Source organism: Astyanax mexicanus, chromosome 11 (assembly GCF_023375975.1).
Source record: "Astyanax mexicanus isolate ESR-SI-001 chromosome 11, AstMex3_surface, whole genome shotgun sequence".
NCBI classification, from domain to species: domain Eukaryota; kingdom Metazoa; phylum Chordata; class Actinopteri; order Characiformes; family Acestrorhamphidae; genus Astyanax; species Astyanax mexicanus.
In genome coordinates this window covers 32,787,110-32,800,377 of record NC_064418.1, presented here as the reverse complement: position 1 = coordinate 32,800,377, position 13,268 = coordinate 32,787,110, and the positions used below count along the sequence as shown (strand labels likewise).

General features: G+C 37.9%; 1 protein-coding gene across 2 annotated transcripts in view; it reads left to right on the top strand.

Moving 5' to 3' along the window:
• Window positions 1–13,119, top strand: part of LOC103041913 (FERM, ARHGEF and pleckstrin domain-containing protein 1) — a 92,396-nt gene extending 79,277 nt beyond the window's left edge. For both annotated transcript variants that reach the window (XM_022680298.2, XM_022680297.2), the window contains exons 20-26: window positions 811–900; window positions 1,012–1,094; window positions 1,363–1,472; window positions 4,913–5,088; window positions 9,382–9,489; window positions 9,622–9,773; window positions 11,732–13,119. In XM_022680298.2, coding sequence (XP_022536019.1) covers window positions 811–900; window positions 1,012–1,094; window positions 1,363–1,472; window positions 4,913–5,088; window positions 9,382–9,489; window positions 9,622–9,773; window positions 11,732–11,807 — 795 coding nt within the window. In that variant the 3' untranslated portion in view covers window positions 11,808–13,119. The remainder of the gene's footprint in view (window positions 1–810; window positions 901–1,011; window positions 1,095–1,362; window positions 1,473–4,912; window positions 5,089–9,381; window positions 9,490–9,621; window positions 9,774–11,731) is intronic.
• Window positions 13,120–13,268: the final 149 nt, after the last annotated feature.

Sequence of the window (13,268 nt, the reverse complement as noted above, 5' to 3'; positions counted from 1 at the left end):
CAGCGGCATTGGAAGTCAAAGTATACAACTCTTTAACTAGAGATTAATTTATAATAGATAAACTATTAAACTATTAATTAAAAGTTCATTTAAAAAATATATATTTTAAGAAAAGTGTAATTGTAGTATACTATATTGTACTGTATCAGAGGACATTAAATTGATTTAAAATGACAATAATATTGTTCATCGCAATTATTTTTAGGATAATATATCATCTAATAAATAAGTTATTGTTCTATTGTTCTCTGTGTGTTCTTTATACTCACAGGTCTTTTTTATATTTTGTATTTTTTTTTAAATAGAGCCAGTCAGGGTTTTTCTATGGCACTTTACCAGGAGCCCCTTACAGCACCTTTTATTTTATATGTAGAATAATAACACAGTAAGTTCTGACCCGGCTATGTGATTGGCTGAGAGACTTTATATGAGTAACATTATCAGCCGGTAATGCACTGTAACCGAAGCTCTCTCCATCTGCATGTATTACTCCGCCACATACAAGTAACCTAGCAACGATGCAGTGCTTACAAGCCATACAGCGCAGCTACAAACAGATCAGCAATGGAACTTTTTTAACTTGCAGAGTTTTTATAACCAAACAGATCATATTTTCTCATTCTCTTTATCTCAGAATCTTTCAAAAAACAGAGATAATGGAACGAGCCTATGACTGCAGCGCAGCAGCGCCAATATTACACACTATAGCACGAACTTCAAGTGTATTATTGCTTAAATAAGAGTGTGGACCACATAAGTTATAGGTGATTTTCTTTCATTCTTAATCCTCTCTCTCTCTCTCCCCCTCAGTTCAGTGATGTGCTGTTGTACACCAGTCGGGGGATAACATCATCTAATCAGTTTAAAGTACACGGTCAACTTCCTCTCCGTGGAATGACAGTAAGTTCCCATTATTCTTTATTCAGCACTAGATTTACAATTTCCATAAAATTATAAAAATAAAAGCATAAAATTACCACTATGATATGATTGTGTGTGTGTTTTTTGCAGATCAGGGAGAGTGAGGAGGAGTGGGGAGTTCCTCACTGCTTCACTTTGGTCACCCAGCGGCAGTCAGTGGTGGTGGCAGCAGGGTAACCTACATATTAATTACCTTTCACTGTTTATTATTATAAACCGTAAACCAGCCCATTAATACTTGGCTACCTGTGGTGCACCCAGTGCTGTTTACTTTCTGCGCTGCTACACATTTCACAAAGCTCTCTTTGTAGATTTAGTGATGCCTCCGGTTGTTTGAGCAGCACATGTTAATAATAATAAAACACTTCTACCACCCAAGGCAGCACAGCAGCGCTGCAGCAGAGACTGAACTCACAGTCACCCTCCCGTTTTTCTCTGTAGTTCTGTATCAGAGATGGAGAAATGGATGGAGGATTTAAAGATGGCTGTGGATCTGGCGGAGGACTCGAATGGACCGTCGGCAAGTCTGCTGACCAATAGCAACGATGTCAGTAAGTACTGCTCACCAATTAGAAGGCCTGGTGTGTACAGCAAGCTGAACAGAACTTTCATTATTCTCCTATTAAAAGGCATATGACTGTCTTTACTGTTCTGTCCTGTTGCAGCAAGATCGCTGGTACCATCCCTGCTGACAGCCAATCATATACACAGATACACCCAATATTCATCATCCAAAGAAATAGTGGCACCCAGACTGAAGTGCATTGTTTTAGATTGTAACGCTATTCACAAAAAAGATAAAGGTTCAGGGGAATAACAGTAAATAACAATACATTTATGATTAAATAATTAGACTAATATTGGCTATATTTTTTGAGCTACACATAAAGTAGTAGTATGTGACACATGTCCTTGAATCACACATGCAGCTTGAATATTTCTGCAGAATTTACAGAAGGGGTGGAGTGGTGATGGCTCATGCAATAGCATTTCACACATTTTCAATCAGAGATAGGTCTAACAATGCAGCTGGCCATGACCCAGCACCTGTATGTTCTTGAGATAGCAGAAGTACCGTATTTTTTGCACTATAGGGACACTTAATATTCTTTCATTTTCCCAAAAATAGACAGTGTACCTTGAATTTTACTAGTCAGGTTGTAAGGAGCAGTAAAGCCACTCCGCTGATGTACAGTGTTATAAAGGAGATTTAGTGAAGTTTCTTCAGCACTAAGGCTGGAGTAGTATTAGCATTACCCACTATAACCGCAGCACTAGCTTTTTCACCGTTCTTTACTATATTAAAATAAGCTATGTGGGACGAACCGCTAGCTAAAAGCGCCCTGGTTTAGTGGAGCACTCAGGGTTCCTCAGTGTAGCGCATTTACTAGTGCTAAGTGCTTCTAACCGTGGCTAGCGCTGCTGCTAATCTCGCTGTTGAAAAAAATCTAATTGGAAATCTACGCTTAGTGTACATAAATGGAAGCACTTTACTCACCCAAATAATAAACAGTTTTTTAAGAGAGAAATCTGTGTAGATTGACATCCAGTGCTCGTTTGACTTTAAAATAAAGCGAGACATGGCGACACCCTTGTTCCTTACTATTGTCGCTTTAAATTAGCCTTATAATGTATAAAAATAGACCAGGAAATAGACTTTCATTGATGGTGTGCCTTATAATGCATAAAATACGGTATGTGGACGAGCATTGTTCAGTTAAAATAGCGAGTCCCACTGGTTGTAGGAAGTTGTCAGCATATTATTGTACTGTCAAAGTGCCTTCTGGCATCATACAAAATTTTACCTCATACCAGGACTTCAGGATGTTTGTACATTTGGTGCTGGCCTCAGTGCCTCCACACACAAATTCTTTGGCCCTCTTCACCAAGACAAAGGCAGTAATGCATCTGGTCATCTTCAGTGACGAGTCCCACTTTTTCCACATGCTGCTGTCATCACGAGAGCATGCATTCAGTGACAACAAGAGCTGCTTTCACCATGAATGCGGTATTCGCTGTGCTTGCTGCTCACATCCGTGTAAGCTGCTGTCAGCACGGCTTGCGGTATACATGGGGCGTGATGGTTGGGTGCAAAAGTGGGAGGCGCTTTCTGTAACAAGGGCCTGAGGAAAAAATTACGATTTGGAAGATTTAGAAAATTTAGGCTACCTGAAAATGATCTCATATTTGTTTTTGTATACTTTAGTATTAATGTATATAATAAATAAGACTTTAGAAACCAATAAAACTGGCCTTTGCCCATGTTGAAGAGATCCACCAGACACTCCCACTGCTCTTCTATTGGCCGGGCTGAGACTCAACCATTGTGCATCACGTAAAGGTTGAAAATATTTGAACTTTATATGACCCCACACGTCTGCACTGCGCATCCAATCAGGAATAAAGTGTTCTAAAGTGCAGCTGTGAATTTTCCATGTTGAGTGTGAAAGCAGCTTTTGTGAGGTCTAAATGTTAGATGATCACCACCCCACCTCTTCCTTAATCCCACCTTATCTTGAAAGTATTCCGGAGAACAGTTTTACTGGTCCACAGCTCAATGCTTTATACGGCTTTACACCCCTCTAGCCCATACCTGGCATTAGTCATGGTGCCAATAGGTTCATGGTTATCATCTTAACAGTTCAACGGGGACTAGATAAGCTGTATTTGTGCATTTGCATACCGGAATCAGCAATGTGTGCAACATTGGGACATACAGTCTTTTACATGGCAGCATTTTAATGGCAATGTTTATATGGAAATAAGTGATGTGTACAGTGTAAACATGTGTGACTCCTAGTTAATGTTTGGTAGCTCCTTCAGGGAAACTCGCCTCCAAATCAGAGATACATCATAAAGCTATCATCTTTTGTTCCAGCTGGAGAAATAAACAAAGTTTACATTTTAGGCCTAATATTATAAATATCATTAATGTCATGACAAAACCGAAAAAAGGTTATTTTCAGACATTTTTACTAGTCAGTTAATCATAAACTGGAGTTGTCAAATGGAAAAAAATCAAACTGTCATACAATGTTTGTAAAAAGGTTTTGAAATGACTGAAATACAGCTCTGGAAAAATAATGAGTTTCTTTGATTTTACCAAATTGAAAACATCTGAAATATAATCAAGAGGAAGATGGATGATCACAAGCCATCAAACCAATCTGAACTGTGTGAATTTTTGCACCAGGAGTGGCATAAAGTTATCCAAAAGCAGTGTGTAAGACTGGTGGAGGAGAACATGCCTAGATTCATGAAACCTGTGATTGAAAACCAGAGTGATTCCAACAAATATTGATTTCTGAACTCTTAAAACTTTATGAATATGAACTTCTTTTCTATGCGATATTTAAAATCTAAAAGCTTTTTTGTTATTTCAGCCATTTCTCATTTTCGGCAAATAAATTCTTTAAATAACAATAATTTTATTTGGGGTTTGGCAGAAATGTTGTCCGTAGTTTATAGAATAAAACAACAATCATTTACTCAAATCTATACCTATAAATAGCAAAATCAGAGAAACTGATTTAGAAACTTAAGTGGTCTCTTACTTTTTTTCAGAGCTATTTATTTTAGCAAATGTGGAAATTTAAATATAAAAAATAACTAAAAGCTGTGGCAGTGATTGTGCACTGTGTAATAGTGTGTAAATGTGAGTGTTGAGCCTGTCACAAAACTACAATCGTATTGTCCTAGGATTAATCGAAATTAAGAGTAGTGTAAACATGTAACAAGTATTAGTCAATTTATGGCCATTTTATGCCTTTTTTGGTCGGTTAGTATAAAGGCATAAGAATTGGAATATAAAAATACTGGACATACCATCTGATTTAGGTTATTGGGATCTCCTAACTAATGTTATTTTCATATATTTTTTGATAAATCAATAATGTAATTATTGTTACAGGCCTAGTTGAGCATATGGGAGCATATGTGTGCATATGTGAGTGTGTGAGTAAGGATACATTAACCTACTGAATTTTCTCAGAGTCTCCAGGGGAGTGGGCCTCGGAGGTGGAGTCAGAGGATGACCTGGGTGGGTCTCGCACATCTCTGGAACGCCATGGCAACAGCTCAGCACATCACCGTGGCAACACCACGGTTCATGTGTGCTGGCATCGCAACACCAGTGTTTCCATGCTGGACTTTAGCATAGCGACGGAGGTACCAGGCTTTCAGATGACTGAACCACCTCTCTCTCTCTCTCTCTCCCTTCCTCTCGTTATGTTTCTGTGTTTAACTTTTGCTTTAGGGAGCAGTGGTGTGTCTTTCTCTTTCTGTCTCTCTGCTCATCTTCTCGTCCAGCGTGTCACCTGCAGTCTCTTTAACCCTTCACTGACTCTGTGTGTATTGAGCGCATGCCTCACTCACTCTCCCTTTTCTTTCTTTCTCTTTCTCTGTTCTGTCTGTGTTTGTCTCGTTGTCTGTGTGTGTCGGCCACTGCCCCGTCCTTTCCTTGTGAAACTTTCTCTTCCCCCTGGCCTCCCTGGTTGTGCGGTGCGTGTGTGTAGAGCTCCGCGCTGCAGTGAGTGTGTGTGTCTCGCGGGGGCAGGGAGCAGTGCCTGTGTCTGTAGTGTGCTGGTACAGAATGCAGAGTCTCTCCTTTTCTGACTGCTGCAACAGTCTGGAGGTAACACACCCAGACTCTCTCAGACTGCCTCTATCACCAAGAGTCATCAAACCGCTACAGCTTAGATCACTGTCAGTAATAATGATGATAATAATACAATTATACTCGTGACATATTCAGATAAAGTTAAAGTTCTCACAACATTATGCTGTCTGTTCACAGTGATCAGCACATTTCCGCTGTAGTGGTTTGATAATGGCTTTTTGTATATTTAAGGCACAGAACTGCATTATTGCATGTGTGAGCTAATGAGTGATGTTGCCATAGGGCTGGCCCGAATCATTGATATGATTGATACATGCTTGTTACAGAGGTGTAGGTGTCCTTATTTAATATTCTGGTGCGCCGAGTGGTTTATCCACAATGATTGGGAGATCACTGCTTTGAATCCTGTTTATGTAGCTTGCCATCATCTGCCGGATCCCCGAGAAAGCACAATTGACCTTTCTCTCTGGGTGGGTAGAATGCTGTGCTCTTTCCCCTCAACACTCCTAGGATGATGTTGATCAGCACAAGTCGTCTGTGAGCTGATGTATCAGAACCGAGTCGCTGCGCTTTCCTCCGAGCACGCTGTGATGCTACTTGTCAGTACAGCTGAGTAGCAGCTGAATGGGACAATTGGCCTAGCTAAATTTTAGAAAAAATGGGAGAAATTTTTTAATAAAATAAAAAATAAAATATAAAATTTCCTTTGCAGAACCATTCTAAAGCACACATTCTGATACCTGAGCATTTCCATCATACTCCAAAGATAATAGAAATGAATAGCACAAAATTTAAAAAATTCTGATTCTTTAGCATCAAAACTATGAACTAAGTTAAAAAAGAGCAATTGGTATGGAGTAAATTTTGTGCCAAAAGTTGCAATCAAAATTTTAAGAATTAAAAGAAAAAGTGTTTGTTGCAAGTTTAAAATAGAACAAAAAAAAAAAAAAAAAATATATATATATATATATATATATATATATATATATATATATATATATATATATATATATATATATATATATATATATATATTTTTTTTTTTTTTTTTTTTTTTTTTATATATATACTTGGTTACTTTATTATTATTTGCAGTAATTTGAAAATTATTTCAGGTTGGATTGATTTCAGTTTTTTGTGGATTTTCTGTGGATTTTTCTTCTTAAAGACTTTTGCTTTTGGAATCTCTCATTTCCTTCTGATTAATTTTTTTTTTACTATGAGTTTTTTTTTACTGTGAGGCACATTTTATACAGGGGTGGGCGGGGCTTAAAAGAAGGTGTTTCCCTTTAATATCCATAGGCCGATCTCAGTCGAGAGTTCAGGGTACCCGTCAGTCCAATATCAGGTGACCAATGGAGATACATGGGGAACGCTTCTAAGCCCCGCCCACCCGAGAAAACTGTGCCAAAACAGTAAAGCAGAAACAAAGGAGAGATTCCAGAAGCAAAAGTCTTTAGCAGTAAAATCCACAGAAAATCCACAAAAACACAAAATTAAAAGCAAAGGTGGGCAAAATCCAAGCTGAAATAATTTTCTAATAACTGCAAAGAATAATAAAGTAACCAAGAATATTTAAATATATATTTGCCATATATTGTTTTTCTCTTTTGTATTTGCCACAAACACTTTTTCCTTTTGATTCTTAAAATGTAAAATTTGATTGCAGATTTAATTTTTTGTGTAAAACTTTTGGCACAAACTTAACTCAGTGACATTAGCCCTATAAGTAACATATATTTTTTTTTATTAGGGAAAGTTGTGTAATAAAGATCTTACTTCTTTTCAGTGATAAAACTTGGTATGACCATAAATGCCACCTAAAAAGAGTAATATATCCTTTCCCATCATTTAAAGTAAATTATGTAAAAAAAAAAAAAAAAATAAGGAAACTGCTATTCGGGCCAGTCCTCTGTTTCTGTTTCTAACCCTGTGTATGTACATTGTAGAAATGCATTGTGTCTGAAAATGTTGAGTGCGAATGTTATACAGCTACTAACTCTTTCCACTAGAGGGCGGAGTTTAGCAGTGGAGTTAGGCTTAGTGTGATTAGTGATTCCATAAGCCTTCTAAACTCTATTGTTGGTTCATCAAAACAACTGCTTGATCTTTTTAAAACAGTTTAGTGCAGTTTATTCATGTCTGATTTGCATGGAAATATGTAATGGCACACAGACGTAGATCTTTGTGCGTGACCCAGTGATCTGCACTAGTGTGTTTACCATTGCTTTATTGGATTGGTTAGCCTGCTTCCACTGCTATAACTGGCAAGTCTTAGAGAGACTGTCCACCTGCCTTTTTGGGTTTAAATGCTTGCCAGCTTAGAGCAGGACGTTTAAGGTAAGGGAATGTAGGTGTCAAACAGACATTAAGTTTAGAGTTTAGCTGTCTAGGAGAGAAATAGTTAACTGCTGCTATATTTTTATATCTATTTTTCTCGTTCTTCTGGTAGCCATGTGGATCTACATGCAAATCAGCTCTGTCAATAAATTTAGTGTGACTGTAATCTACTGACACAGTCAAGAAAAAAAAAAAAAAAAAAAAAAAAAAATATATATATATATATATATATATATATATATATATATATATATATATATATATATATATATATATTCAGCTATTTAGATACAGCCATAACTGTAGTAATAATATTAGTTTTAGCTTGGATGATAAATTTTGGTACACTTAAGGGCTGCACAATGGACATAAATCTTATCTGATACCAAAACATTAAGACCACTTAAAGATCGAAGTAAATCATTTTAATTATCTTATAGTAATGGCACATGGTCAGGCACAATGACCAACTTTAGACAGTAACTTTACATTCTTTAGCATTTTATTGGTCCTTTCATCCGGACATTGACATTTTTACATTGACTTTGAAAATAACTGGCATAACTGACATAATCAGGTCTGTCAAAAACAGCTAACATGTAGATATATGTAGATTTCGCACTTTAAGGCGCACTATAAAAAAACGTCTATTTTCATACATAAAGCCCACAGGATTATAAAGCATATTTTAAGAGAAACTATAAGGAATTTATCATTTTAGCAGGTCTCGCAGCTGGGTGGTGGGTAAGTTAAGTAAAGCTAAGCTAAGTAAACTAAACTGTAATATAAAAGACTTTATTTTAAAGTCAAACAAGCACTGGATGTTAAATACACAGATTTCTCTTCTGAAATCTGTTTATTTGGGTGAGTAAAGCGTTTCTGTTTATTAACAGTAAGCTTAAAGTCCCGAATTTCTCCAGCACTAGGCTAGAGCATTAGCATTAGCGGCTAACCATAGCTTGACAGTGCTACACTGAGGAACCCTGAGTGTTCGGGTAAGCCAGGGAGATATTAGCTAGAGCTTCATCCCACTTTGATTTTTTAACACGGTAAATGCGCAGGCTACAGTCTGAAATACTCACCTCTGCACGTCAAAAGCAGCAGTGCTAGCCGGGGTTAGCAGCAGGCTACAGGCTGATAATACTCACCTCTGAACGGTGAAATAGCGGTTAGCGGCTAATGCTACTTCTGCCCCGGTGCTTTAGAACTAAACTGAAACTCCTGTATAATGCTGTATGTTACAACCTGACTGGCACACTGACAATTTTTGGGAAAATTAAAGGATTTAAAGTGTGCCTTATAGTGCGAAAAATACAGTAAGTTTTTTTACGTTACACAGACATTGATAAGTATGTGATCTTTTCTCCAAAATGTGCAGCCCTCTTGTGCTCCGTATGGAAATAACTTTTTTGTACATAACCAACTACTACTCCATTTTAAACAAACTTCTTTAGATCTGTAAATCTCACAAACTAAGCCCATTTCTTTACTTTCTTTCTCAGAACCAGCTCTCAGGCAACCTGCTGAGGAAGTTCAAGAACAGCAATGGCTGGCAGAAGCTCTGGGTGGTTTTTACAAACTTCAGCCTATTCTTTTACAAAACACACCAGGTGAAAACACACACACACACACACACTGTGTACTCTATAAATGTCTCAAATCCCAGTGGAATGTCTGCACACTGTGCTATATAAGGAGCCTGTGTGCTATTCTCTCTCTCTCTCTCTCTTTCTCTCTATCAGGATGAGTACCCATTGGCCAGTCTGCCTTTGCTGGGTTACTCTGTAACTGTTCCAGCCGAGTCTGAGAACATCCATAAGGACTATGTGTTTAAACTTCACTTTAAATCCCACATCTACTACTTCAGATCTGAGAGCGAGTACTCCTTCGAGAGGTATGCTGTGTGTGTGGTCATATTAACTGTCATTAATGTCATTGGCATTTATCAAGTGCAATGCATATATGTACATAGTGCTGGACGATATGGCCAAAATTTATATCACGATATGTTCCTTAATTTCGGTCGATACGATATAATTTCGATATCGATATAAATACTTTGAAGGCCTCAAAAAAACTCCCTGCAATGGAAATCTGTACACTAATGTCTGAAATTTTAATTTAAGTCTTTAAAGCCTCCTCTCACAAAAACTATATAATACTTTATAAATAAAAAATGATCAGAATAAATCAATGCTCACTTTCATTTGCATGTAGCAAAATAAAAACATGACATCCCTGTCACACACAAACCTATATTATAACCTATTACTGTTGCTAGTCGGCTCCACTCTCCAGAACAATTTGGAGCAAGCTGAAGTCTGAAGTTTATCAGACCTTTGAACGCCGAACCACTGAATTAGACCCGAATCCCTCAATTATTTATTCTGTTTAATCACTTGTGGAAGCGTCAGGTGCGCTCAGTCTGCATCTAAAATGTCCTGCGCTTAACGGCTTTAGCGGGTTAGGGTCGGTTTCGCTTCATCGCGGGAGATTATAGGTGCGGATCTGAGAGCAGCTGAGATCCACTCGGTTAGGGTCGGTTTCTCTTCACCGTGGGAGATTATAGGTGCGGATCTCAGCTGCTCTCAGATCCGCACCTATAATCTCCCACGGTTAGGGTCAGTTTCGCTTCATCGTGGGAGACTTTAGGTGCGGAGCGGAGCTGAGATTTTTAAGTGCGGACCGGAGCGGAGCGCAGCCGAGATCAGCTCGGTTAGGGTCGGTTTCGATTCATCGCGGGAGATTTTAGGTGCGGAGCGGAGATTTTTAGGTGCGGACCGGACCGGAGAGGAGCGGAGAGGAGCGCAGCCGAGATCCGCTCGGTTAGGGTCGGTTTCGCTTCATCGCCGGAGATTTTAGGTGCGGAGAGGAGCCGACCCGACCCAGGTCTAGCCTAGCCTAGCCTAGCCTATCTGGCTACGTGCCTGTATGATTGCGTCATCACGCACTGACGTAGCCTGGCTACGGAGTCTGATTGTGTTCAACGCTGCAATGAACTGACGCCGCTAAAAAACGCCTGTCTGTGAATAATACATATCGATATGCCACAAAAAGGATATCACCGTTATTGAAACATTTCTTATCGCGATAAATACCGATATCGAAATATTGTCCAGGCCTATATGTACATGTACATATACATACGCCCATGTTGCCAGCAGAAATCAACTGATTACCTGGTGGTGGGAAGCAACCTCCAGAATGTTGATGCACACACTGGTTGCTGTGGCAAAACATGAGAAGAAAATCAGCTGATTGGCTTATGCCAACAAATGCAATTTTTAGTTGATAGTGCTTTCTCTAAATACTGAAGTGTTGTAAAATTAATTACTCTATTCAACTGTAGGGGGAGCCCAGGAGCAAAAAATGAAAAAAATCTCCTTTAAAACTTCTTTACACTGACCAATATTAGTCCTAACATTCGCTTTTATCAGTGTTTAGAATTTTTTTTTTTTTCATATTTTTTCTTTTGTTTTTTTTTGGTATTATTTGTATTCTAACTTATAATATCTTACTTTTGTATTCTAACTTATAATATATATATCAACTGCAAAACATACATTTTTTATCATTAATTTCTTTTTTTTTTACTTGTGCACTCAAACCTTTCAGTAGCTAAAAAACAATGAATAATGGAAATGGAAATTGAATGCACTCATTTTATGATTAGATTTGGTTGTGCACAACTTTGCTGAATAAGGACTACTGTTACCATAATAGCTTAAAAACATATAACATATACTGTACATATGTGGTGTGTTGGATGATGGATGCTGTACATGCACAGAATGTGATCTCTATTATAGCTTTATATGAGTCAATAGTTATGTGCTGTTCTTTTTTGTGCAGGTGGATGGAAGTGATCCGCAGTGCCACCATCTCCTCTAGCAGAACCCGTTACCTAAACCGCAAGGAGCCCTACTGAGCCATCCAGCCTTAGGGAGCAACTGTGTGTGTGTGTGGATGTATGTGTATGTGTGCATGACGTAGGTGTGTATGTGTGTGAGTGCTTGCGTGCGGGATCTGATCTTGATGGTCAGTTTGTGTTAAAACAGAATCACTTTTTGTGACATTAACGTTTTCTATCATGATTTTTCACACCATAAGACACATTAATCCAGTGCGTCCGACAGTCCCCATGAAGAGTCCTGGTGCTTTTTTTTAATGGTGACATGTCCGCTGAACGTCGTATTTTTCTGCATATCTGCTTTTTTCTGCATTTTTACTGGGCTGTTTGCCTCTTTTATAGAATCTCATTTTATATACTATAATTAATGATCTATCTGTGCGCACTCTGGTCTGCCATAAGTGTCACTTGTTACTTCATAACAGAGGCCTATCGATACTGGTGCCCTGATTTTTTAAGAAGTAAATTCATATGCATTTTATTTCTGCGGAACAACTTGCAAAACAACTTTCTATGTTTTAATGACTTCAAATAACAGACTGTCTTCTTGTAATCCACCAGTCTATGTGCCAAACGTTTTTTTCTTGTTTTTGTTTTTTTTATGTCTTTCAGACTTCAAGTACAATTTACATTCATTGATAACAGAAGCCTTCATAAAGTTGTGTTTTTGGAGCGGTTTTAAAAACACAGGTGACTTTAACGTTTCCACAGAAAATGAAAAAAAAAAAAAAAAACTGAGGAAGAAATTTTAAACCTAATTTTCTCTCATTAAGATATCTAAGGTACTTCAAAAAAGTATTACATGAAAATGTATTTTATGTCTTTTCTTTCATTATATAAGTACTGATAATGACATTTCTTAATTCAGGGTTGTTAAAAAAAAAATCCCGCTGCCATTTTAGGAGTAAATCACGATCTAGCCCACTCCATATTATAATAAAACCACACTTCACATCGTTAGAACAGCCATGCTCCTCACTGCAGTTTATGCAAAAACCACAATCGGAAGCTACGCATATGAAGAATGCCATTGAGGAAGTAAAGCTTTAAATTGTAGAGTTGAACATACTTTTCTTTTGTAGATTTAAGCACTATTTACTCTCAGAAGACAAGGCTGCCTCATGTAATGGTCTGTTTGGGAGGGGTTTACCTGTGACAACAAAGAAAGAACACCAAAAAAAAAAACAGGACTGAAGGAGATCGGCATGGCTATTACTCTAGCTTGGGCAGAGAATGGGGTTTTCATATTCCAGATAAATAAGAAAATGAAAGAGAAACAGAGTGTTCTATGGATATGAAAGCAATAAACACATTTGAACATCCTGAATAATGAGGACTGGTGTTTGATTTTGTACTTGTAGTGAATGCTGTATGTTTTATGGGTACGGTTGTCCCATAATGTGGGTTGACCCAGGTTTTTCCAGACACAAGTTAAGCCTAGCATTGGACTGAACACAGATTAGAGAAAATTTTTAAAGT